The sequence below is a fragment of the Equus caballus genome, chromosome X (assembly GCF_041296265.1).
Source record: "Equus caballus isolate H_3958 breed thoroughbred chromosome X, TB-T2T, whole genome shotgun sequence".
Classification (NCBI taxonomy): Eukaryota; Metazoa; Chordata; class Mammalia; order Perissodactyla; family Equidae; genus Equus; species Equus caballus.
The window spans coordinates 5,602,159-5,628,842 of record NC_091715.1 but is presented as its reverse complement, the minus strand read 5'-3'; the positions used below and the strand labels follow the sequence as shown (position 1 = coordinate 5,628,842).

Below are 26,684 nucleotides of genomic sequence, written 5' to 3'. Positions count from 1 at the left end.
TTTAATGACTTTTTTAAATTTCTCAAAACAAGACGTAGATTGAATTAAGATCAAAACGAAATGAGTTGAAATTCAGCCATGTCACTAATGTGCTTCAGGTCTTATTTACATTTGGCAAATGTAATTTACATTTTTGAAATGTACATTTTGAATTTTCAGTGTACATTTTGCAAATGTATTTGCACATTTTCCAGTTTCCTCTCTGTTTAAATTTAAAAAATGGTAAAAGAAACAGAGCATTCTGGGGGCTGGCGCCCTGTCCAAGTGGTTAAGTTGGTGCGCTCTGCCTCAGCGGCCCAGGATTTCACCAGTTTGGATCCTGGGCGCGGACTTAGCGCCCCTCATCAGGCCACACTGAGGCGGCGTCCCACACAGCAGAGCCAGAAGGACCTACAACCAGAATATATGAGTATGTACTAGGGGGCTTTGGAGAGAAGAGGAAAAAAAAAGAAAAAAGATTGGCAACACATGTTAGCTCAGGTGCCAATCTTTAAAAATAAAAAGAAAGAAATAGAGCATTGTGAACTAAACTTTTTCAAATGAGTAGTCAATGCTTTAGGCAAATGTTCATTCTCAACAGAAAATGATATTAATGGCAACTGGTGTTCTTGGTCTTGATGGCATTGAACATCATGGTCACGTAGACTGTACCTAATTCAGTTAGTTTTACATAATCCTATTAGGATTACAAATTTGTTTTAAAATTCTGTTTCCATAATGGCTACTATTTTGAACCATGGTTCTTAAATCTTTCAGTCACCAGACAACTTGCACGCACTGTAGGGGGAAAAGCAATCAGAATGATTAACTACTTTAAAATGAGACACCTGTGAGGGACTTTTGAAGCAAGGCACTCACTCATGCCAAAACCAAACGTTATAAATTCATCATTTTCCAATTTTAAACTGTAAGTCTATAGGAGAGAGCCCCAGCAATCAACTGGGGAATCCACAAGCCTCATGCTTTGGAAATCATTCTTGTAAGATTTGACCACATGAGAGGATTGAGCTTTAAAATGTTTTCCTTAAAAGGAAAACTCCCTGAGATAGAAAGGAGAGTAAACTTGGGAACCACATTATAATGACCTTGGAATCTATCAGTAGAAACAGAGTATGTTGAATGGGAAAAAAGCCTTGAAACTCTTTATGACTCTCACCTTGTGTGCATTCCATGTTAACCTCAGGTGATGCAACTTGGTAACATTTAGAAGAATGCACATAAAAGAATTGCTCTCGAGATGACTGGGAGGAAAAAACTTGTTCAGAATCAGGAATCAATTTAGACCCTTTAAAAAAAATGGGACAGCTAAACTGAAGTTAGTGTCAGAATAGTTCAAATGTGAAACCCTAATATGGAGAGGCCACTTTTATGAAAGGAAGTAGAGTATTGGTTATCATCAGATGGGATTCATCTCCTCTATAGATTTTCTTCCTCAACTTTCACCTCACTTGAGTCACACACAGATTGTTTTAATTGACGTGGTCCTGTTTCAGGTGTCCCCCTGAAGCCCAGGAAAGAGTTACGATTTACAGAACTGCAATCTGGACAGCTGGAGATTAAGTGGTCCTCGAAATTCAATATTTCAATTGAGCCTGTGATCTACGTGGTACAAAGAAGATGGAATTATGGAATCCATCCTAGTGAAGACGATGCCACACATTGGCAGACAGTAGCGCAGGTGAGTGCTTCATAGACTTTTTTCCCCTTGAGGTGATGTCTACCTACACACCTACAGATAGAAAATTAACTTGATATGCCTCAGTCAAAATAGCCTGACTACCGCAATCACTTAATCAGATGTGGGAATATCACGCATATCATATCTGCGGAAGACAGGATGAGCTCTGTAGGTACCACCCGCTACAACTAGAAACTCTTGGCTTAATTTGCTCGAAGTACATGTGGAAGGGAGAAAATTTTCTAAGCTGAGTGTTCACATTTGTTTCTTCCAAGAACTATATTTCCTTGAAGTAAACTTAAAACCAACCAGAGTAAGAGAAATGCAGCCGTGTTTGGACTAGTTAATATGATATTTGATCAGCTCAATGTCTTCTTGTCTGTTTCTCCTACATTTACACAAGGACTTTAGGAGCGTGGAGTAAGATTCATATCACAAAACCACTTAGTGGGAAGGAAGTGGCCAACGGCTCATAAATCTTTGCTAAGTGCTTTCTTCTTCGTCTTAGTCCACTTACAAACTGATATGCCACCTGGATCACAGCACTCCCAGAGTTTGTCTTACCTGTGCTTCTCCCTCTGCTGTCGTGTGGATGAGAAAAGCAAAATGTTTTCTTTCTTTTTAAGAGCTGCAAAAAGGACTAGCAGCTGCAAGAAAACTACATGGTCGAAAAAGAATAAATTCTCGATGTGAACCTGCCTTGTGCTTTTCTACGACTAAAATGCTTTCTCCACATGTATGTCTATCGGGAAGAATTCTCACCTTAAGTTGATCAGATCATTTTTCTCCAAGGACAAGATTCCCATTATTTTCTTAAGTAAATATAAAATAAATTTCAGTACTCAGGTGTTTGGAAGAGAAATTTGTTTTTGTTCTCAATACTAGTATCTCAAAGATACAAAATAAAGCCCTCCCCAAAATAAATGAAAAGTTTGCTGTGAAAGAAACATCTTAAATTAGGGAAAAAAAATTGGTCAAATAAATTTAGTAATTCTATTCCATACCTATTTTGTAAAAAAAAAATTACTTTAGTAAAACATAAAGATATTCAGAATACAGCCTAAAATTCTATTTGATTTACAGTGTGCTCCCTTAAACAATGGTGCAATATCATTTGTAAATTTTCCAAATTATTTAAAGGTTTATGCAAGCAACTGATAAGATCATCTCTTTCATCCCTTTTTTAGAAAGAGGAAAGATCTTGAATTATTATTATTCCTATTCTTGCTAGTTACCACGTGTAATACTTCATGACTTTGCTAAATGCTGTGGATGTCATGCTGACTTTAGTCTTTTAAATTCAAGGCTAAAACTAAATGATGAACTCAGTGACAATGTCGTCTCAATTTCTGCCAAATGAGGTAGAAAGCCATGTTTAAGACTTCATATTTTTCCTTTGATTTCAGAAATGTTTAGCTTCTTTTAGATGTTAAAATAAATGTGAAAATTCTTTTCAATAAGTTATTATAAACTGGGGTTTGGGAAGGATTCAATTCAAATCTTCCCCAGTTTCATCCACTGAGTGCCAAGTTGAGTTTGACCCTGGGCCTAGATGAGGCATAGAATGTAGGCATTCATTCCTTGGAATCCGAGGCAAAGGTTTTCAGATCTAGCACAGATCATTGTTGAAAGTAGGTCTCTTTTCCCTTAGCTTGATGAAGAGGGGAGGTACGAATACTGTTCAAGTTATTTGATATCTTGGGACTACAGCAGTAGAGACAGCAAAACCTAGGGAACTTCCCCAGTGTCCAGTTTTTTTCTTTGGACATGTTATTGGACAAGGATATATTCCCACACCTCACCCTTCAGGACTAGAGCTGGGTCCTTGCCTATGTTACGTGATTTACTCAAATAAAAAAAAGAGTCTTGGGTTGCAGTTTACTTCCAGAAATTGTTAGCTTTCTCTAAGTGTGGGGGTTCTTATACCTACTTCCAAAATTACATTTGTCGTGCAAGTTAAAGAGGCATCTTCTTTCTATAAAGATTTCATTTTCTTGTCTGTAATGTAATAATTAGCTCATTTAATATATTTGCTCATATGTAAAATTCATTGATTGAGTCCCTCAAATGCTGTGTTTAGTCACCAGATTTAAAAATAGCCCAAGCATTTCTCATAAGGTTTTGACTTCCAGAGATCTGTATCCAGAAGGGCAGAGGTAGAGGGAGGTCAAGTCTGTGTTGCGTTGGCCGATGAGTTAGTGTATTTTTAAAACAGACCCGATTGCCATGTCACAATAAAAGGTTCTCTGTGCCCTTTGACATCTCCCCTCAGACCACAGATGAGCGGGTTCAACTGACTGACATACGACCCAGCAGGTGGTACCAGTTCCGAGTGGCGGCTGTCAACGTCCATGGGACTCGAGGCTTCACCGCCCCCAGCAAACACTTCCGCTCCTCCAAAGGTCAGTCTCGCTTTCCTGCCCCGACACTCCTCTTCCTCCCGGACACACATGGGGTGCAGATTCATCGTGTCTCCATGTTCACATTTCTGGTGGGCCAACAGGTGGCTTTGCTGTTCTTAGCGAATGGGACCAGATGTATTTGAAGGTTCCATGTGAGTCTCTGATGAAGCGCATCCCTGGGCTTTTGCCTTTGAGATGCCACAGAAGAGAACGTAGTGGGGTTTTTCTCAACTTTGAAGTGGCGGTTTTCCATCATCAACTTCTCTTGTGGCTGTGTCTCAATATTCTGCATCAAGCACCTTTCACTTAATTTGGGGAGAGAAAGGTTTAGCTTGAGCCACTTTGAACTAGGCATATTTCTTAAAATGATTGTTGAGAGTGAATTAATCTCTTTTGTTTCATGACATCCAGAAGTTAAACCTCTCCTGAGTCACTTTATATGGCTATAATTTTTTTGCAGTTCCAATTCATTGCTATTTTAAAATCTCTGTGGAATCCAGTGAATACTAACTGTGTTACATTTGTAGTGAGTTTAGTCTGGGATAGTTGAAGGACATAATTCGACTAGATGTTAATAATACCGCCATGTTTATTTCTCCAATTGTGTTTAGACGGCTGTGCACCTTATGAATTAATTATATATCTGCTTGGCTGCTCATCAAGATCCAGTTTCATAGACAGAGATTACTCAGGTTGTTCACTTACTAATCAGGAGTTATCCTCTTATGTGGAAGCTGATTTAAATTTATTTTAAACAAAATGCATTGTGATATTGATGAATAATGTAAGACATAACATCAGTGATGTGTCTTTCATTATGGGAAAGTTAGAACTGGCTGTATAAGTTGCAATTTCTGTTCCATGATTGGGAAAGTGTGTATATTTCAGCTAATCTGTCCATTTCTCACTATATAATTTTACCACTCCCTTCTCTGCATAGTCATAGGTCTCAAGTGGGAAACTTGAAATCAAAATAACTTAATATTTGGATTCTATTACAGTACATGTTGTGGATTTTTAGCTCTTTCTTTTAAAAAGCCCTTTTAAGAAAGGAAAGGTACATTTGTCCCCCCACTGAGGCGATTACACTAAGCAGACTTGAAAGTGAAATTATAAATAAAGACATCAAACCTTGTCTTAAGACTGTGTCCACCTGGTCTGATGATTTAGAGAGGCAAGTGAAATAAATAATTAATTGTGAGTTAGGAGGTGAGGAGCAATAAAAGGCTTGAGAACTCTTCACCTTGAGTTTCATGGTTCAAATGTGATCCAGGCACATTGTGGTCAAAATGTGTTACCATCTGTTTAGTTGCCTACAGAATCTGGTCTGGTGCCCTAAAGGCTGAGAATTCAGACATCAGAGAGAACCGGTTCCCAGCCTCTAGAGACAGCTGTTGAATACCTTTAAGAGTTGAGTGGGATCTGAGCAGAGGTCCTGTGACAGTCCCCTGGGCCAGTCGTGGCTGTAACTTCCTAAGAGGCATCCATTCTGGGGAAATAGCAAGACCGTGCTGTCCCAATACTTCTTAGTGTATCTATCTGAGCACCTTAATAGTCTAGAATCAGAGGTGCATCCCTCGAATTTAAATGAGCTTTTGTTGAATGAAAATGCACCGGTTTTTTGGGAAACATTGCAGTTATCGTTCAAATGCCATTCTATGTTCTATGTCCTGCTTTTACAAATATGCCCAACTTTGAGCATTCCAATCTTTAGTTCTTGGAAACCAAAAATATCTGCACAGAATTCATAGTAGATTCTTCTGTGGTTTCAGTGAAGGTTCATGACAGAGTGCTGGGAGTGTAATAGACCACTAAACGGTTGAAGACATTCCCCCAGGACGTGTCTAAAGGGTACTTAACCGCGGATGAGATGGTCCCACATCTTTCCTCATCTTACTCAAATCCCATCAAATGTAGAAATGTGCCTTACTGGGAAAACAATTTTTAACAATCTTATTGAAATATAATTTACATTTCATAAAATTCCTTCGTCTTAAATGTACTGTCCAGTGATTTTGAGTATTCACTGAGTTGTGCAGGCATCACCATCATCCATTTGGGAAGGATTCCGTTACCCCACTGAGGTCCTTCCTGCCTTCCTGGGAAAACTCAAACTCAGAGGTGGAAATAACTTCCTTTTTGTGTCTTTGGCTTGTCTTTATCATGCATGTTTCATGCTCTTTTATTCAACAAATACTTGTTGAGCACCTATTGCGTGTCGGGAACTGTTCTAGGCACTGGGGGTAATAAGTGAATGAAAAGACAAAAACGTCTGTTCCTGTGGAACACACACACACACATTCATTCTAGTTGAGGATGAGAGGAAGCGGTAAATAAATTAATAAGTAAAATACTCAAGTATGGTAGGGTGGATAGTGATAACTGACAATAAGAAAAATAAAGACTAGCACCCAGGAGTAGAGGAGGAGGTGGTTTTTTTGGTATGTTTTTTAAAAAGTTTTAGGGAGAGTGGCCAAAGCAGTTTTGCTGAGAAAGAGATGTTTGTACAAAGGAGGCGAAGGAGTCAGCCTTGCAACCTTCTGAAGGAAGGATAGTGCATTCCCAGGAAATGGTAGGTGCCAAGGTCCTGAGGCAGAAGTGAGCTTGCAGTATTCATAGAACACAGGGGAGCCTGAGGGCTGAGCAGGGGACAGGGCAGGGAGTGGAAGATGAAGACTGAGAGGAAGGAGGATTTGTTGGGTCTTCATAGCCATTGTAAAGAGTATGGCTTTTACTCTGAGTTAGATAGGGGAGCGGCTGGGAGATGTTGAGCAAAGCACTGCATGATGTGACTTAGATTTGAGTAGGACCACTCAGACTGCTGTGCTGAGAACAGGCAAAAGGGGAGGGGAGGCAGAAGTAGGGAAGCCAATGCAATATTCCTGGTCAAAGATGGTGGTCAGTTGGGGCCAGCCTGGTGGCACAGTGGTTAAGTTCGCACGTTCCACTTAAGTGGCCTGGGGTTTGCTGGTTTGGATCCCGGGTGTGGACCTACACACTGCTTATCAAGCTATACTGTGGTGGGCATCCCACATATAAAGTAGAGGAAGATGGGCACAGATGTTAGCTCAGGGCTAATCTTCCTAAAAATAAATAAAAGAAAAATAAAATGGTGGTCATTTGGATAAAGCCAGAAGTGAACCGACTAGGGGATACAGATGGAAAGCTAAATCTGATAGGAATTTAAGACTTTCCAGTGGCTTGCAGGAAATGACTAATGTCAAGAATGACTCCAGAGTTCTTTTGTCACAAACTGCTGAAGAAAGAATGGCGTTGCCAGTTACTAAAGCGGAGATTATTGAGAGAAGGGAATATTTAAGGGGAAAACTCTTTCATTTCTTTGGGGATACACATATTTCTAGAACAGGAGTAATCATGTACAAGTCAATACAATTGCTATGTTTTAGGCCCTTTTCTGCAAACAGGCTTTTCTAAGGAGTAGATGTACCAGGCTGAAGGATATGACAGCACATTCTGATAGGGTTGCAGTTGAGAAACGTGAGTAATAAAAGCAGAAGCTGAATTCTACCTTAAAATTTTCCCAGGAAGGGAGGAAGGATCTTACAGTGGTAATGGAATCATTCCAAAAGTGGATGATGGTAGTAGTTGCGCAATTTAGTAAATATTTAAAATCATTGGATTGTACACATAAGAGGATTGAATTTTATGGCATATAAATTATATTTCGGGCCTGGCCCCGCAGCCAAGTGGTTAAGTTCACGTGCTCCGCTGCGGCAGCCCAGGGTTTCGCCTGTTTGGATCCTGGGCGCGGACATGGCATCACTCATCAGGCCATGCTGAGGTGGCGTCCCACGTGCCACAACTAGAAGGACCCACAACTAAAATATACAGCTATGTACTGGGGGGATTTGGGGAGAAAAAAAGCAGAAAGAAAAAAAAAAGATTGGCAACAGTTGTTAGCTCAGGTGCCAATCTTTAAAAAAAAAAATTAAATTTCAATGAGATTGTTAAAAACAATTTTTTCCCAGTAAGGCGCTTTTCTACATTTGATGAGATTAAGGCAAGGAAAGATATGGTTGGAAATGGTTAAGCGTCTTTTAGACACATCCTGGAAGAAATGTCTCCAGCTGTTTAGTGGATCTACTACTCTTCCATCGTTCTGTGATGCATCCGCACTGAAACCGTAGCAGAATCTCCTGTGGCCTCTGTGCAGACATTTTTGGTTTGCAAGAGCACAAGAACTAAAATCCGGAATGCTCTTTAAAGTGAGATGTATGGAAGTATGAATTCTGGGCATATTTGTAAAAGCGGGAAATAGAACAACATTTTAACGGTAACTGTGGTGTTTCCAAAAACGGTGCATTTCCATTTAATAAAAGCCCATTTCTTCCTGCTGTGGCCCAGAACTGAAACTGTACTGGTTGTAAGTCTTCTAGTGGTTTAAAATTGCTTTAAGAAAGAATTATTGCTTCCAAAATAATACTCTGTGCAAAGGGTAAGCAATTATCTAGTGTATTTGAGTTGAGTAAAGGGCCAGCCATGATAATTTAAGGCTGGGTCAAGGGAAAGAGGAAGGGATTTTTTCCAAGTACCATGAACACCTCTGAAAATGCAAATAAAATTAAATAGAAAAAGAAAAAGTCTTGATAAGATGGCTTTCATTTAGTTTAGGCTTGCTGCCTGGTATTCATGAACTATAATCCTCAGTTTCATGGAAAAGCCAAAATTCTTCTCATTCTCTTCTTATGGTTATGTTTAAAGACAAAATGAGTCTGTGGTTTGCCAGAATGGATTGACTACTAAGTTAATTTCCTTCTAACTCATTTATTTTCCCATAGCTTAATCCTAACGCCTTAGAATACCTATTTTTATAGAAAGTTCTGGGTTGTTCATAGATTGGTAACTCAGTTTCATACTTTTCTTCCTTCTGGTGAATACCATTTTTGGATGTTTTTATTGCTAACCCCTATCTCCTCCAGAAGAAACGTGTGATTATAGAATGGATAAAATTGATGATATTCCCTGGCAGCAGAGAGGCCAAAATAGAGGTAGGGATAATTTCTATTTACTTATTTAATTTTGGTACTACCTTTACCCCTGGCATTTGAGAAGGAAAATTGGCTCAACATTAAAAATTAAGATTACAAATAATTTAGTAGTCTAATCATAATGTCTCTTTATGTAGAAAATTGAAATGGTAATCATCGAAATGGTGAATTACCTTCATAGGTCACTCCTGGGATGAAGCACTTTTCTAGCCAACAAGCCTACCAGGTCTTAGAGTCTGCGAAACTTTTCTATCCTTTTGCGTGTGGAACAAACCATAGGAAACATCAGAACAGAAGGTGTAGATGAGTCTATCCCGTCTCATTTGGAAAAAGCCATAGAAAGTGTCAGAACACAAGGTGTAGATGCGTCTGTTCACAAAGGTGCTGGCACATGCTGCTTTAGAATGTGATTCTTGACACACAGAAATTACCTGTGAAAGATGGTGTGCCTCCAGAAGCCAACGCAAGTTAAGGCTTTGAGTAGAAGTGGTTTCTTGAGGAAGTGATCCAGGAAACAGGGGTGAGTGAGAGGGGAACAAGACTGGGAAGAGAAGGAAAAAATTAAAAGGCGCATTCTCATACTAGTTACCACTGTGGGCAACCAGAGCTGCCTCTCTGTGGGGAACTCAGTCCTTGAATGCAAGCTCTTCCCAGGCGTATCTGTCCTTTGGGCAGAGCTTGCTCTGGGTCCAGACAAAGGCTCAGGGAGGGAGACTGGCACTGAGAAGTTGAGCTGATGTGCCCTGAAACAGTAAAGTACAAAGGAATAAGATGGGGGCACTGAGGGTGTCTGCTGTTTACCTCTTGTTTTACTCAGTAGCCCATGATTCCTGTTACAGAATGTATCTAATACATTTTGAATTATGGTATAAAATAAATATGTTAGCAGTTCCATGAACAGAATGTAGTGAGATCATAAAAGGAATCCCAGCGTCCCCAAATATTCCCAGCCTTAATCCTCTATGGGACAATGGGAATAACGGGCGACAGGCATCCATCTCTGGGCTCCTTTTCTTCTATGCCCTGCCCCCACTCTTTCCCAACATCAGACAAGTTTCCCATGATCGCCGACTGCTTTGAACAAGAAAGCCAGCCCTTTCTAAGTAACAGAGATCCCAAACATGTGAGTGAATAATTAGGAGGGACAGTTGTACCAATGGAAAAAGTACCTTTTGGGTTCCATGCTGTACTGGTTTCTCTCTTCCAACGAATTGGTGTTTAACCCTTCCTGGATCATGTTGATATTTATTGAAGGGGCAAAAATATTTGCATTATTGCATGCTTCATATTGGAAATATATACTGCTAAGTACTACTACCTGTTACAAGATTTTATCTACAAGTTGCCTGAATTTGGGAAATGAAGTGCTTCTGGCTGTGGGGACGACCTCCATGTGTCAACATGGGCAGGGAGGGAAGGACACTTCCAGTTGGTGGCTTGTATAAAGCAGAATCCAAATCCCTTTTTTTGCATGTTGCCAAAAGCAGGCACACATTTTTTGGGACGTTTGAGATGAGTCAAGATCAGTTGAACATGATGAAATAACACACTTTTAAAGTATCTTATAAAGAGAAATTTACAAGTGCACCTTACATTGTCATTACCCTAATACATCACCTTTCAGTTATCATATTCGCTTCCCTCCAAATCCAGTCTTCCATACATCTTTTGTCCTCATTTCCCCATGTGGATAGGATGTACCACCAAGGACACAGAAGCAGCCAGCGTTGTTCTCACAGCACACGTGTATCACACTGGATGTTGTCCCACGCGTACCTTCGGGCGTGTTAGTGGAATGAGAACAGCCATCACTGGTGGTCGTGAAGTCCCCGCTGCCCGCAGGGGCCCGTGACTTTGTACGCTGTTCCACAGCTGCTCTGTGTGTGCCGTTTCCAGTGGGCAAGACTTCGCTGTACATCTGTCTTGAAACTGTTTAACAGTTAGAAATCTGCCTGCAGTGCAGCTTCTGCAGGGTGATTTGGGGTTTGTTTGCTTGTTTTTTAATGAGGGAAGGAAACCTATACCAACTGCTCAGTCTGGAAAGAAAAAAATATTTTAAATATTAGAACCAACCTTCTAATTAGTTGGAGAATTTGTGCCTAGTTATAATCACTGCCCTTAAAATATAACTGCACTTGACCACTGTCACATTCCTCAAGAGGTTCCTATGAGGCATTTCAGAGGAGAGTTTGAGTTCTGGGCTTCACTTGAGGAAATCTGATAATAAAATCAACATTCATTTTCTTAAAACATATCCAGTCATATGTCGCTTAACGATGGGGATATGTTCTGAAAAATGCATGGTTAGGTGATTTCGTCGTTGTATGAACGTCACAGAGCGCACTTACACAAACCTAGCTGGAATAGCCTACTACACACCTAGCCTCTATGGCACTAACCTAAGGGGACCACCGTTGTCTATGGCACTAACCTAACGGGACTACCGTTGTCTATGGCACTAACCTATGGGACCACCGTTGTCTATGGCACTAACCTATGGGACCACCGTTGTCTATGGCACTAACCTTATGGGACCACCGTTGTCTATGGCACTAACCTATGGGACCACCGTTGTCTATGGCACTAACCTTATGGGACCACCGTTGTCTATGGCACTAACCTAAGGGGACCACCGTTGTGTATGCTGTTGTCCATCATGGGCTGAAATGTGCTTATGTGGTACATGACTGCATTGTTCCTCTGTATGTGTATGTGTATATATGTGCATGTATATGACTATTTATTTTTAATGGTCATTTTCTTTATTGCCATCCGCATGCGGCTCAGTCGTTTGAACATGCAAGAGTGGGTTTCTGTATTTAACAATAGCATCATCTAAAACCCTAGAGGAGCCTGCCTCGCAGTAAGTGATGGCTTTCTGCTGGGATGGGCAGAAGTGCTCCCTTCTCATGAGATTTCACATAGTGCAATAATAGACCTGCATTTCTGCAAGGGTGACAAGTCATTTTATTTGTCCCTTTACCCGCGGGAGGCTCAAAGTTATTCCAGCTTGCTAAACCTTCGTGTGTGTTACTTCATAACTTGTGACATTAACCACAAAAATGAAGGGATGAAAGCTTAAATATGTCTTTGTGAAACCCAAATGTTCCATCTTCCTTTGCCAAAAGGACCACATACGATCATTAATAAAAGGAATATCCATGAAGTTGGATATTCGTGCTAAATAGTCAATATATCTTGCACTAGAAATCACACAAGTTGTATATAAGTTGAGGGGCTAATACAGCATCTCCATTTCAGTTGTCTTTGAGAGTGTGCTTGCTTTCTGCTTTCTGAAATGTGTTCTGAAGATGACCGTGGAGGCCCTCGGGAGTGGAGTGAAGCAGACACGGAATTGAGACGGGGGAGAAGTGCTCTGATTTAACCCTCAGAGGGAGGGGTCAGGAGAGCGCTGGTCTTGTGATATGAATCTGACCCTCTTGCCTTACACTCTTGAACAAGTGAATTAAACTCTCTGAGCCTCAGTTTCCTCATCTGTAGAATGGGAACAAAATGCCAAATTTAACCAACAAAGTACAACCATACACATAAAAAATAAACAGTGCTCACATCAAGTTTCAAAAAGCTAATGGTGTCCCTGCTTTTGAAAGACTCCAGAGCAGGGGTTGACAATCGATGGCCTGCAGTCCAAATTTGGCCTGCTGCCTGTTTTTGCAGATATGGTTTTATTGACCCACAGCCATGCTTGTTTGTTTACATGCTGTCTCTGGCTGCTTTCCAGAGTTGAGTAGTTGTAACAGAGACTGTATGGTCGGTAAAGCCTTAAATCTTTACTATCTGCCCCTTTACAGAAAAAGTTTGTCAATCCCTGCTCTTGCCTATTGTGGTGGACACGTTCCCCATTCAAGGGTTTTACACGTTTACTTTCTGTAAGGATGTTGGCCCATCGTGATGAGGATGAAATATAACATATGTAGAGCGTGTGGTGTGTATAGGTGTATATTGTTAGAGCTTCAATGCCCTCTTTTCCCCTCATTTTTTTCTTACTCCTGGCTCTGCTACAAATTATGTCAATGACCATGGGCAAGTCACTTTACCTCTCTAACCCCTATGACCCTTGCCAGTTAAAAAAAAAAGGCCAAATAAATAAACTGTAGAATCCTTTAGGGCTTCGTCATAATGTGGAGTCCTTGTGTATCTGTGTGTATATATATATATATACATTTACATGCAAACTTCCAGCTACATTTCAAAATTCAAATACAATTAAAATATCATGCAAATTGAAAAAAGAATTTTGTATAATTCAACAAGGTGAATATACTTTATTTCATAATATGGGGAACAATTTCACAAGGCAGCAAATAACTTGAAGATAGGGATTTGCTAGGACTGAATGAAATCCTCTGGATTGGATAAATGGGACAGACCCTTATCTGAATTCTGCAGTCAATAAATGGATAAATGAGTAGATAGTTTACAGTTTCAGGATGATAAAGAGGTGATCTCTACGATTCTTTTTTGGCTTTGTAACTTGATAGTGATTATTCTGGGGGAGAAAGCAAGGGGGTGTCTCGTCTTGGTAATGGAAATATGCCGGCTGGGTCTTGTGAACAGTCAAAATGGCCCTTACTTTTAAGAAAGTGTAAAGCAAATATTATTAATTCATAGATTTTAAAACATTATTTCCTCATTTATTTTCATAAATTATTTTGTTTCATGTTTCATAAACTAGATAATGATATTCTGGATTGTTGTGATTACATCTAAGGTCTAAAAGTTTTTCCAGGGCAGTAACTAATGAAGTAGTGAATGAAGTAGATTAAGGAAATGGTGACATATTTAATACTAGCTGACCTTCATAAAGTTGGAATTTCTTTAGAGGAGGAGATGATTTTGAGCTTTTCCTGTGAACCCAGAATATCTGGAAAATTCAAGTAACTGCTTATTTTCAGCCGTTCAGGTGCGTCATTGAAACTGTGAATGGCTGTGATTGTCTTCATACATTTAAATTTTTCTCTTGCCCTCAAGTGATGATTAGCGTGCAAACTAGTTCCCCTCTCAGAAAGGTCTGTAGCAACTTTTTGTAGGTTAAGGAGTGAATCCTAAGAGGAAGGGATTGCGTTGAGTATCTTATTTCAAACCAAGAATAGCAGTCCTTTGATTTTTGCGTTTCACTTTATGATCTTCTTTTGATTTCTCCATTCCAGTTGACATCGTTTAAAACTGAAACTGAAATATCATCTTACAAATTAAAGTTAACATTTAGGACAAGTCTGTTGTTCTGAATATTCAGCAAATGTCTGCTGAGCACCTGCTGCGTGCGAGGCGCTCTTCTCCACGCTGGGAATACAGAAGTGAGCACAACAGATAGAATCCTGCCCTCGTGGAGCTTTCAGGATCCTGAGTGGAGGCGGACAGCAAGTAAAGTCTATAAGTCAGTTGGTAATGAGGCCTGTAGACAACAATAAATCATGGGGACAATTTTTTTGGTGGGGGTTGGAAAGAGCGTGTAGCTCTTTTGGATAGGGAGACATCTGGCAGACCCGCAGTAGGTAAGGAGCCAGGCACGGGGACATCTGGGGAAGGCCTTTAGGCAAAGCCAGGGGAAAAGCCTCGGTAGCATTATGGTTTTCCTCCCCCAAAAGTAGCATGGGCACCGCTGAGGCTAGAGCAGAGGGGTCAGGTGGGCTAGAAGGAAAGGTGGTTTGGGAGATAATGTGTGGCAAGAACTCGCAGGACATTCGGCAGATTGCTAGCACTTTGACTCTGAGATGGGAAGGCATCGCGAGCTCCCGAGCAAGGGAGAGATGGTATGGTCTGTGTCATAAAGAATCCCCTGGCTGCCATGTTGGGAGAAGGCGCTAGGGAGGCAGCGGCAGCCCTGTCAGGGGAGCCCTGTTAGGAGGCCTTTCAATAGTCGGGAGAGATGATGGTGGCGTGCTGCGGGGTGCTGGACGTGGTGAAAAGCAGTTAAATGCTGGATGTACTTTGAAGGCAGTGCTAACAGGATTTGCTCACGGGATATGAAGGCAAAAGGAGGGTATGACTTCAAGGTTTGGGGTCTGGGTAAGTGGAAGGAAGGAATTTCTGTTTCCTGAGATGGGGCATCTGTGGTGGGATGTGGGATGCTGGGAGGGATCGTGATTTTGGTGTTAGACACGTAAGTTTCAAGTTGCCTCTGAGACCTCCAAGTGGAGCTGACAGGAAGACCCTTAATTACTCAAATCTGAGTTCAAGACGTACTTCGGAGTGATCAGCACAAAGTTGTTTTTTAAAGCTGTGACTAGATGAGGTCCTGAGAGTGTGAGAGTAGGTGATGACAGAAGAGGCCCCTGGGTTCCGAGCTGGATGCTGTCCTGTTAGAGATGAAGGAATGGGGAGGGGTCGGAGGGGGAGGCCGGGAAGAGAAGTAGCATCTTGTGGGACTGAAGGGAAATCCAGTAGGGAGTGGTGTCAAGTGGAGAACGTTTCAGAGAAAAGACTGGGGTCAGCGGTGTCACGTGCATATGGACAATCAGAGTGGGCCTTCTCGGATGGCTCAGCTGAACCAGCATAGCAAGGAAACCTGAGCTTTCTGTGCCATGATAACAGAAACAAGTGTTTTCCTCCTTACCTAGAACCAAGTAATATTTAGACCTCTTGGTTGGTTGCCACCAGGTGAAGTGGGTTTCAACTTCTGGCCTGCAGATCATCTACTTCAGAATCTCCTGTGTGTTTTACATATATATATATAACATGTGTGTATATTTCTGGGCCCCACTCAGACTTACTGAGTCAGCATATCCAGTGTAAGCCTTGGGCGCCCCGGAAACTTCCTAATGGCGATGGTTGGAGGAGAACCACTTGATCAACAGTCTCATGTAATGTCCTCTTGATTAGCCACTTACCTAAAAAGGCAACTACGAAATTTTCTCACTTTTAAAAAATTAAGCAACCAACCACACCTCCAGACCAGAAAAGCAAGAGATTATTAAAAATAATTCATGTTTCCATCATTCTAAAAACATGAACGATCCTGAGAGTAAAACCATGGGTATTTTTTCCTCCAGTCTTCTTCATTTATATCAAGTCAGATATAACTTCTTTGCACCTCCAATGCAGATGGGATTATAATTAGAATTATTGACAGCGTTTTCCTGGGAAGGCATCTTGAAATGAAGCCATCTGTAAATCATTTGTGGTGAGCGGCATCTACACTTGCTCAATTTATGGCAAAAAATGAAGGAAAGGCCCTTGAGCTTCGCACGTGTTTAGTCATCTGCGTATATATATTTAAAATGGAGATTTGTAGAGTAATAATTCCAGACCCTAATCTCTCCCCTGACAGCTGAGAAGGTTTTGGTTTATGTGACAAACCAGAAATGGTGAAATTACAAGCACGGAGGTTGTCTGTATGTCATCCAGTTTGTAATGTGGACGTGAAATGGTGGAGTTTGTTTTTGCCGATCTCTTGCTCTCAGCTGATGTGAGGCGAGAGCTGCAGGGCCGCTAAGATGGAAGCAGCCACTTGTGTGAGCTGGATTTCTATCTTTTTCTTTTCAGAATTTTCAAAGGCAATTGTGCTTTGCTTCCTAGTTAATGGCAAACAAGCTAAACTGAATTTTACCGTGTTTTACAGAAATGTATCAATTTCAGTACAGTGAAAATTTGACTGGGTTATAGTGGTGTGGAAATGCCTTGAAGGATCCTTCTAGATTGGAAATTTGGCCCAAGCACATTTATCTTGTTGTTTTGTAGACTGTATTTTAATTTGAGTCTTAAAAAGCAGATCTTATGCAGTATTTGTTTTCAACTTTTGTACGTATAAAGGGCAATGCTCCATGCGTTGACCATGTAGTCAGCACGTGTACCAAGATGCAGGTTTTCTTGTCATCCTTGGTACTTGGGTCACATGGTTTCTCTTTCTACTGGGATTTCAGATCCATCCGCACCGCCACCTCCCACCAACCTCCGGCTTGCGAACTCCACCATCAACAGTGACGGAACTGTGACTGTGGCTATTGTTTGGGATCTGCCGGAGGAGCCAGATATCCCAGTGCATCACTACAAAGTGTTTTGGAGCTGGACAGTCAGCAGCAAGTCGCTTGTCCCGACGAAAAAGAAGCGTAGAAAAACTACGGATGGGGTAAGTGCAAGCTGTAAGGAAGAGTGGCGTCTTCTTGCAGCGGGTATTTGAATGCCAGGCAACTGATCTGAAAAGTGGCTTCTGCTGAGCTAAGAGAAGGAATGGATGAAGGAAAGCTTCCCATCCCTTTTGTTTTGACCGAGGAAATTTAGAGAATGGAGGACCATCTTTGACATTTTAGGTAAAAACAGTTGAATTTAGTCCATTGACCTACTCATATCCAAATGGCAGTCACAGCTGCAGAAGCAAACAAACTTACCTCTATCTTATGTATCTAGCCATAGAAAATGATAGAATTCAAAATGGGCTGTCCATTTAGGTCTTCTTTTGTTTTGTTTGAGATCCTTGTAAATCAAAGAGCACATGTTCATGGCTTTTCTGTTGCAAGGTGTTTCCATCTGTCATCCAATCAGTGGGATAGTAAACAGCCTAGAAAATGCATTTTTGACAATATTTTTTTATTATTGATTAAAAGAACTTGGAATGGTGTATTCTCCAGATGCCAAGAAATAAAATCTTGACTGAACCATTTTCTGCAATGAGATTTCTATGATAATGAACGTTTTGCATCATATGAAATGCTTAGTGCATAAAAAGGAGTTATTCAGCTGCCTTTTAGTATTCATTTCTTTATCTTGTAGTTGTAAAACTTACGTAAACACCTTTCCCCCTAGTTTATAAAGTTGAATTCCATAAATAAATAAATATTTGAAAATTCTTTATAAAGGATAGCAGGAGTTTTTTTTGCACTGAAGATTCCAGTATCTGTGCCACTTAGAATTATAAAACATGTCTCCAAAATTCCATATCATTGATGTTTAGCTGTGATACTCCTTTGGTTTTATTTTAAAGAAACTTTCTGACAGTTCCATCTTTTATTTTGAAGGCCTTTGTAACAAGTGATCATTGGTAATGCGTGCTTAGCTCATAGAAAGAGCTAGAAGAGCTAATTTTGTGGAATCACCGGGATGGAAAGCAAAATGTGATGTGATGAAATGCTGACAGGGGGCCCCCTCCCTCCACACACACACACACACACACACACATACACACTTGCCATTATAACCAAACAGCGTCAAGGGTTAGTAGGGAAGTTTGCAATTTATTTCTATTGTATATCAATTAGATAAAGGAAATGTGAACTGCAAATTTAGTTATAATTGCTAATGGGCCCAGTATAGCCTGAAACATGAGTCACTATCTTATAAGTGACCTACAGTTTTGGATGCACAAGAGGCAAGCTAAAGGTCATGTGGATCACTAAGATTCTCAATGTTAAAATTTGACCAATTAAGAATTAAGATTAGAAGCTGGAAAAATACAAAAGAACATGAGAAATTATGAAATTTTCTTCTTGGGCATCAATGGCTTCCCACTGCCTAAGAAACCATTCTAATAGCCTTGGTAAAGAAGGGGAGAGGGAATTTTCAAGGAAATGCTCTTTCAAAAGTGAATTTTATTTGACTTGTTTGAAGACAACAGTCTAGGGAGAACGATACGCAATCCAACAAGAAACCCTAACTAAAAGAAATTGGGACTCGGTAGTCTATGCAGACATACCATCCGTTACAAGAGGAAGTAGGTCCACGATGCAGCAGAGAGGGTTTCTCTGGAGATCCCGGGTGGTGGGCTGCTGAGGGCTGTCCTGGCCTCCCCTGGGAGAAGCTACCACAGTCTGGAGTCTGACTCTCAGACTTCCGCTTCTAGAATGCAGTCCTGTCAGCCCTCCAGAGCCGACCAGATGGCAGATGGTTGAGTTCTGATAATTAGCCCCTCAAAAGCCCAAATCACAGAATGATGCCGTCTATTAATTTACAGTGAGCACTGGGCCGACAGTTGTGGAATGCCTCTGAAAAACAGGTTCTCTCCCTGAAAAGAGGTCTCACAACACTCAAAATTAGGATGAGAATGCTAATAGTGATTGCAGAATTTAAGCAAGGGAGTTACTTAGATGATTCAATGTTAGAGGATTTCAGACCACAGTGCCTTTAATATAGCACATTGTACTCACAAAACTGGAATACTCTCTGCTGGGAAGCATGTGCTACTAACTGCCTGCTGTTTGGTGTTGCATTCATGATGGATACATCTTTTTCCTTCATAAATGTTAATACCACCAATTTGACCATTTGCAGACTATCTTGTTTTAGCCTAGGGGGGCATTTGATATCATCACGTGCATTCCATTTTGACAAATGTTTTGAATTCTAAGAAAACAACTTTATTTCCTCTCAATTACAAGTTCTTGCAAGGGACTTTACTGCTATACCTGTAAGTCGTAGAAAAAGCACTAGATTCGGAGTCATGAGACCTGTGTTTCCATCCAGGTCCCACCATCCAGTACTTGATCACTTGGGTATGTCTCTTGATCTCTCAGTCTTAGTAGAATTTCTATCTGACTTCAAGCTATTGGGCAAATTATGTTGTTTTGACTTCCTTCGTTTAATATTGAGAATCACACACAGAAACTTGAGTATGTTTTGGCCCTTCTATGAAATTTATTTCAATCCTTAGTAAAACTGGATTTTCAGATTGTGAAGATGTAGAAAAGTGTGAGATCTTGGAAAATTAAAGGCACACGTGAGGGAGGAGTCAGTGTGCTTCGTGATGACGTCCGAGGTTTTGTGATGAAGATGAGAGCCAGGGGAGCTTGGTGATGGAGTTCAGGTATATATTCTCTCCATTCGCAGTCTCAGAATTCTGTGGTCCTGGAGAGACTTCAGCCAGACTGTGAGTACAGCGTGGAACTGCAGGCGATCACGTACTGGGGGCAGACACGCCTGAAGAGTGCCAAGGTCTCCCTTCATTTCACGTCCACACAGGCCGCCAGCAATAGTAAGTGACCTTATAGTGCTTCCCCAGCAGTTTCCGACCTAGCAAGCAATGAACTCGAGACACCACAGAGAGAGGGTTTTTTATTTGGGACCTTTACATGGCAAATCTTCATGCCGAGGAACAGGTAACCAGGTCCTTTGAACTATGATGTATAAAACAGTTTTACCTTCGAATTTTTTCTTATGATTTTTATCTATTTTATGTGTAATATTTTGGTGTCATAAATGGAAATTTAGCAAGAAAGCTTATGTCTCATTCTAACAAATTTACATATTTATATGACTTTGGGTCTTAGTACATGTGCATACTTGTTTTTCAGGGGAATGCATACAGTTAAATGGTTAGAAACTGATGCCTCCCAGTTTATAACTGTGACGTGCCCGTTTTTGTTGGTATCCACAGTGGTCATAATTATGGCTTGAAAGGCTCCTGAATACCCCATTGACTGGAGGGACTAAGTCATTCCCATATTGATTTTCCTTGTTTACAGTTTTTCTAAACTAATATGTTTGCCATGAACTGAGCAAAACCAGAGAAGAGTCTTATATGACACTCATGTCTGAGCCAGAACACAAGTTCCTGGAATGCTCTGGCTTTGTGCAGAAGTGGGGGCTGGTTAGAGCTGGGGAGAAGCCTGGGACAGGGTTTCCGAGACCGGGGTGGTGGCAAGAGATCACGAGGGCACGGGCCGCTTGTCTTGGGGCTCCAGTGGCATTGATTCCCGAGGATCTCTGTGAGCCCGTGGTATCTGCCTTTCATCACGGCAGTGAGCCTGGTTCAGAAGAGGAGGAGAACAGGCCAAAAGCTTGTCTGAATTTAGGAAAGGCAGTGCCGGCTCTGCAGAGTTAGACGCACTGATTGCTCACAGTTATCTTCTACCACCTGGGGAAAAATAAGATCCAAATGAGCAGTCCGTTTGAAATGATGCTTTCGAAACAGCTCTTCCTACCTTTTGGGAAATGATCTCTTTGGAGATTAAGTGGATTTGAAAAGTCCACTATTTCTGTGTGAGTCTGGATACAATACAACTTTTACCTAAAGATTCTCTTGGAAAGATTTCTGTGTGTTTAGTAACTTCATTCATTCATCAAACTGAAATGTATGCCTATGAATTATGACATTATTGTGTCTAATGGTGGAAATACTATGTTATACTATATAATACTACAAAGATATGTACACTATATAATATATATACTACATGGACCATGTGTACACTATGTACTATATACGTAACATGTACTTATGTGTGTGTGCATATATACACACATGCGTATACCTCCACATATGCAAATACGCACACACACATACATTATTGGCAGCACTAGACATATTTCGATCTCTGCCTTAAAAGTGCCTAGTGTTGCATTTGGAGAATTCACCTGTAGACACGATTACACAAAGATCAGTCCGTTGCACACAGAGCTATGGGGAACCACAGAAGCAGAGGAAACCAACCTGACGGTGGGGAACTCGAGCCGCAGCATTCCGCACCGAGTCCTGAGGATCAAGCGCTCCGTGGGCTCACAAGGCGCAGGGCGTCCTCCCACGCAAATGCAGCCGCGTGCGTGGGTGCAGCGAGTTGGAAAAGGGCATTGCACGTGCAGAGAACTCTGTGTGGGGGAGAACGAGGAGGAGTGCGAGGCAGCTCTCTCCCTTGGAGAGCTCAGTGAGTCGCATGGAGTCAATAACCATCCATGTGCTAGTGACTCCCCGTGTGTCCCAGCCTGACCACTCCCTGAATTCCAGAGTCACATATTCAGCTACCTGCCCAACATCTCCACGTGGGTGGCCAATAGGTATTTCAAATGTTACATATTCAAAACCGAACTCTTGATTTCCCTCTCAGACGTGTTCCTCTCGGGCTCTCCTACCTCAAAAGGCTCCACCATTCACCATGTAGCCAGAGATCCAGAGGTCAATCTTCATGCTTCTCTCTTCTTTCTCTCTAGAAATCCAATTCTTGAGAAAGCCCTTTTGTTTCTAATTTCATGTATGGATGAAATGTGAGATCTGTCAAATTCTTTCCCATGTTCAGGCCATTGTCACCTCTGTTTTATAAAATTAAAATTCTCCTAATTAGTATTTCTGTTCCAAAGATTCCACTCTTTCTTAAATATCCATTTTGTAGATGGCAGCCAAAATGTCCTTTAGAAAATATTAATCGTATTACAAATTTCTCCCTCTTCTGAGATCCACTCTCAAGATTGTCACCTACTCATTTTTTCACTTCTCCCCAAATTTCGTCCTTTGCTGCTTCCCCCTTATTCCTCCCCAACTTCCTTCTAAGACCAAAATCCTTTAAACTTATCCTTCACCCAAGACCCTTCTTTTTTCTACTGGTGGCAGAGATGTCATCTATTGTATAAAATAAGTTTTCCTTTCAATCTCATTCTGTTCTTTCCAATAAACAACATTCCTTCCCTACTAGAAACTGGTATGGGATTGCAGACTCCCGTAATTTAATATGTGTTTATTCCTGCAACCAAGAACAAGGAGAAGAAATACAACCTCAACTTGCCATTGTTGACGTTACGTCATCTAGAGCCTCGTCGTGGTCCAGCCGACAGACAGAACGTTGATGGGACTCTGGGTCTCCCTGGCACATCTAGGGCTCTCTCACTCTTCCTAGGGCATCCCCACACAATCCCAGAAGCTCGGTGAGATCCTCTTTAATTAGCTCCTCCTCCCATCCTCTCGAGTATGATGACAAACCTTTCTCTCTCACCTTAAACCATACTGCACAGCACTATCTGAATTCCGCCCTGTCAGAAAGCCACACACAAATATAAACATATCTATCCCTTCACCCATGTTTGCCTCTGTAATCTAAGGTGGAAGCATCCTTCCTTTTGCATGTGGTAGACTCCACCATGTCTAGACTATGGCTGTGGGGTCCTGACCCATCTCTTCCCAACTTTGGAAAACTACATTCACTCAACCAAAATCTCATCTAGGTCAGAGAACATGGATTATGTATCTGTGTGCCCCCAGCAGCCATCATAGTTCATTAGCATTGCTTCATAAATATTTGTGAAACCGAATTAAATTAGGTAGTTATTCCCTTTCTTACCTACAACTTCAGCCAACTCCTTGCCATTGGAGAGGTTCGTTCTGAGTGTTAAAGTCATTTTCTAATCATCTTTTAAAATCAGATAATGTCTTACCTGACCAATAAAGAGGTATGATAGTTAACATATCAAAGACCACTCTGTTCTAAGGAGTAACTGATTCCTCTACATGGATTCAGAAAAGTTATAAAAGATAAGTAAAAAAAGAAGTAATAGTGGAAAGTACCTATAGTAACACATATCGTTTGGGTCTCGGGGTATCCTACAGAAGAGAGTGGCTTTACAAACGATTATGCAGGGTATAAATGAGTATTTGTCAGGATTTTATATCCCAATGTTGATATATAATCTCATAAACACTAGTATATGATTTTTACAAGAACACTATATATTTCATCATGAACCAACTAGAAGCAAAGAATAATTACAACTTCATAGTATAAGCAAGGGAAATTATATTTTACAGGAAAGAGAGTAGTAAATGTCAGCATATAAATTACTTTTTGAATTTTCTTTTTCCAGGTCTGTAGGCATCCTAGGTGTTTTGACGATAAATATCTCTATGCAAGCAAAGGCTGAATGTTCAAGCAGTTTCATCAAAGGGTCCCCTGAAGGAGGAAAGACCTGATGCTAGCTTGAGTGGAAATGTGGCTGGCTTTTTTGGAGGCCGGAGGAATATTTCCAGGGTGGGACAGTTTCCAAATGTTTGATAGTTACCTTGTACAACTGGGATATTCTTCTAGCTCTCTAAAATAAAAATGGAGTGGAGAGAAAATACTGTGAATCTCCATCTGTAAAATTCATCAAGATTTTGACATCTGAAAAAACAGCATAGTCACTCCATTCTCTTAACTTTTAGGACTATTAAAGAGTATAAGTCAGACCTCACGCCTTCTCAGAATGTGGTAGAAAAGACTTTATTTCATTTTTGTTTACCACTGAAAGTGGAGGGGACACTCTCAAAGTGAGGGACACGCTCCCAGGACTGAAGTCTGCATATCTCTCCTCTACGTGTGGCGCGCCTCAGCAATACTACATGTCAATGTATTTCTGTGCTTGAATCATTTCAATAAAGCAACAACGATTCAATCTTGAGAAATGTAAAAACATGTTCCTACATCTGTAATTAAAATTAAAAATTTGTGTATGATATAAAAGAAAGTAGGAAGACAAAATTCACATAGAGATTAAACATAGCATCTAAACTTCTGTTGTGGTTATCCACTGGTGAATTCTCACCATCACAGATTATTAAAGGAATTAAAAACAGAAGTGGGCTTGGGAAGATCTTAAATCCTTAATTAGCAATTTAAGAAATACTTTAGGTGTAACCAGCAGGATTCTGTAATTCCGTGGTGGTGTCAAGAAAGGCATGAGTTTTGGCCATGAGCCCTGTGAATTTTCTCCATCCTGCCCCAGCCTCCTCCGGGCTCTACGCTTACTTTGCTGTTGGTCACACTGACTCTCTACAGCTACGAGGAGCGCTTCTCATAAAGTGGTAGCCTGTGATATTATGATTCATAATAAGAAATAAATATTTGATCTTCGACCCTGTTCCTGGCACAGAGCTCCTAAAACTCTTGAAATTTCCTAAGTGGTGAGAAGGATCAGAAGAGTCTTTTGTTATGTTAATGAGGTGACTTTTGGACTGCACCTAAAGTTGGAGGCCAGTCACCAGATTTGGCTGGTCACCAGCCAAGTGAGGTGTTGGGAAGTGGAGGGGGGCTGAAGATTGAGTTCAATCGCAAATGGCAAATGACTTAATCAATCATGCCTGTGTGATGGGGCCTCCATAAAACCCCAAAGGATGGGGTTCGGAGAACTGCCAGGTTGGTGAACACATGGAGACTTGCAGACAGTGGTGCGCTGGGGAGGGGTGGAAGCTTGGAACCCTTTCCCCTTTCCTTGCCCTCTGCATCTCTTCCATCTGGCTCTTCCTGAGTTATATTCTTTTGTAATGAGCTGGTAATCTAGTAAGTCAAGTGTTTCTCTGAGTTCTGTGAGCCACTCAAGCAAATTAATTGAACCCAAGGAGGGGGTCGTTGGAACCTCTAATCCATAGCCAACCTGCACTTGCAGTTGACGTCTAAAGGAGGGTGGGCAGTCTTGTGGGACTGAGCCCTTCACCTGTTGGTGGACAGTGTCAGGATTGAGTTGCACTGTAGGACACCCAGCTGGTGTTGGAGAATTGCTTGGTAGTGTGGGAACACTCTCACCCACCCCCACACATACACTGGAATTGGGTGCAGAACCCTTAAGCCTAATAAATATTTCTCAGTTATCCAGACATTTAAGTGAACTGTTTAAACTAAAGTTTTCTAAATATGGGCCCAACTAATATAAGTATCTATTCTCTGTTAATCAGATCCATTGGATAGATGATTTAACAGGCATGCCATCGAAAGGAAAAGTAAATTGATGCCATTTTTCTTCTGGGGTCTCCACTTTTTCTTTACTGATCCTGTCTTACCCCAGGTCGGGAGTCTTCTCCCCATAAATCCTCATCTTTCCCTCTTCCTCCCCTTCCCAAGAATGCAAATCTCATAGCTCTATTAGAATCTAAGTTTCCATAATGCATTTCTTATCAGTATGTGATCAACACAGCTTAACCTATTATCTCTCAAAGAGCTACTTGGAATTCAGAAAGCAGAGAAGTCTTGCGTCAAAGGGCAGAATTTCTAAGTATGCAGCTCCTAAAATCAATGAGTGGGAGAGGTTTGAGGCAGGGGAAATTTTTGGTATCATCATTAAACCATATAAAGTGTCACCTGGCTTTCTATAAGGAGGCTGTGCTTAGTGATGGAGGAACATAAGCTCGACCTGAGATGGCCCTGGGATTAAATTTCAACCTCACCACTGCTTGAAATGGATGGAATCGGACACGATTCTTGATATTTTTGAGTCCTACTTCTTTTGCCTTTAACATGTGTATGCTAATTCCTCTTTCTCAGGGTCTGCAAACTACGGCCCACAGGCTAGATCCTGCCCACCGCCTGTTTTTGTAAATAAAAGTTTACTGGCACTTGGCCACAGTCATTTGTTTATAGACAGTCTGTGGCTGCATTTGTGCTGTCATGAGAATTGAGCAGTTGGGAGAGAGAGCCTATGGCCCACAAAGCCAAGAAAATTTACTCTCTGGCCCTTTGCTGAAAGGTTAATGACCCCTGTTCTATTTCATAGGATGCCTGTATGAACAGGAATAAAATGGTGTCAGAGCTCACCAAGCAAACCAAAACCCACCAGAAACACACCTGGAAAAAAACTTGTTTATTGCCCTTGCTGCCACAAAGGACAATGTACCCCAGAAAAACATGTTTGCATCCCCTGTCAAAGGATTACTGTGCTAAATAACCTAAGTAAAACACCCCACACAGCCCAGGCGAGCAAGGATTTGGTAACAGCTCTAGAGCTGTCGATTCATGGATTTCATTTCATTTCATCCAATTTATGCTTAGTAAGCAACTATTATCTGTGTGTCCCTGAGTGAGGCAGGGGAAATCCAAGGGAGAGGAGAATAAGGTTCTTTCGCTGGAGGAGTTCAAGGTTGAATTGGAGAAACAAATTAAAGGGGGAAAAAAGTGATTTAAAACTGGGAAAATA

At 41.1% G+C, this 26,684-nt stretch overlaps 1 protein-coding gene across 2 annotated transcripts in view; it reads left to right on the top strand.

Annotated features, from left to right (window-relative positions):
- ANOS1 (anosmin 1) overlaps nt 1-26,684 on the top strand; it is a 181,174-nt gene that overhangs the window by 130,428 nt on the left and 24,062 nt on the right. For both annotated transcript variants that reach the window (XM_023634133.2, XM_023634132.2), the window contains exons 5-8: nt 1,494-1,678; nt 3,951-4,080; nt 16,973-17,178; nt 19,869-20,013. In XM_023634133.2, the coding sequence (XP_023489901.1) occupies nt 1,494-1,678; nt 3,951-4,080; nt 16,973-17,178; nt 19,869-20,013 (666 nt within the window). The remainder of the gene's footprint in view (nt 1-1,493; nt 1,679-3,950; nt 4,081-16,972; nt 17,179-19,868; nt 20,014-26,684) is intronic.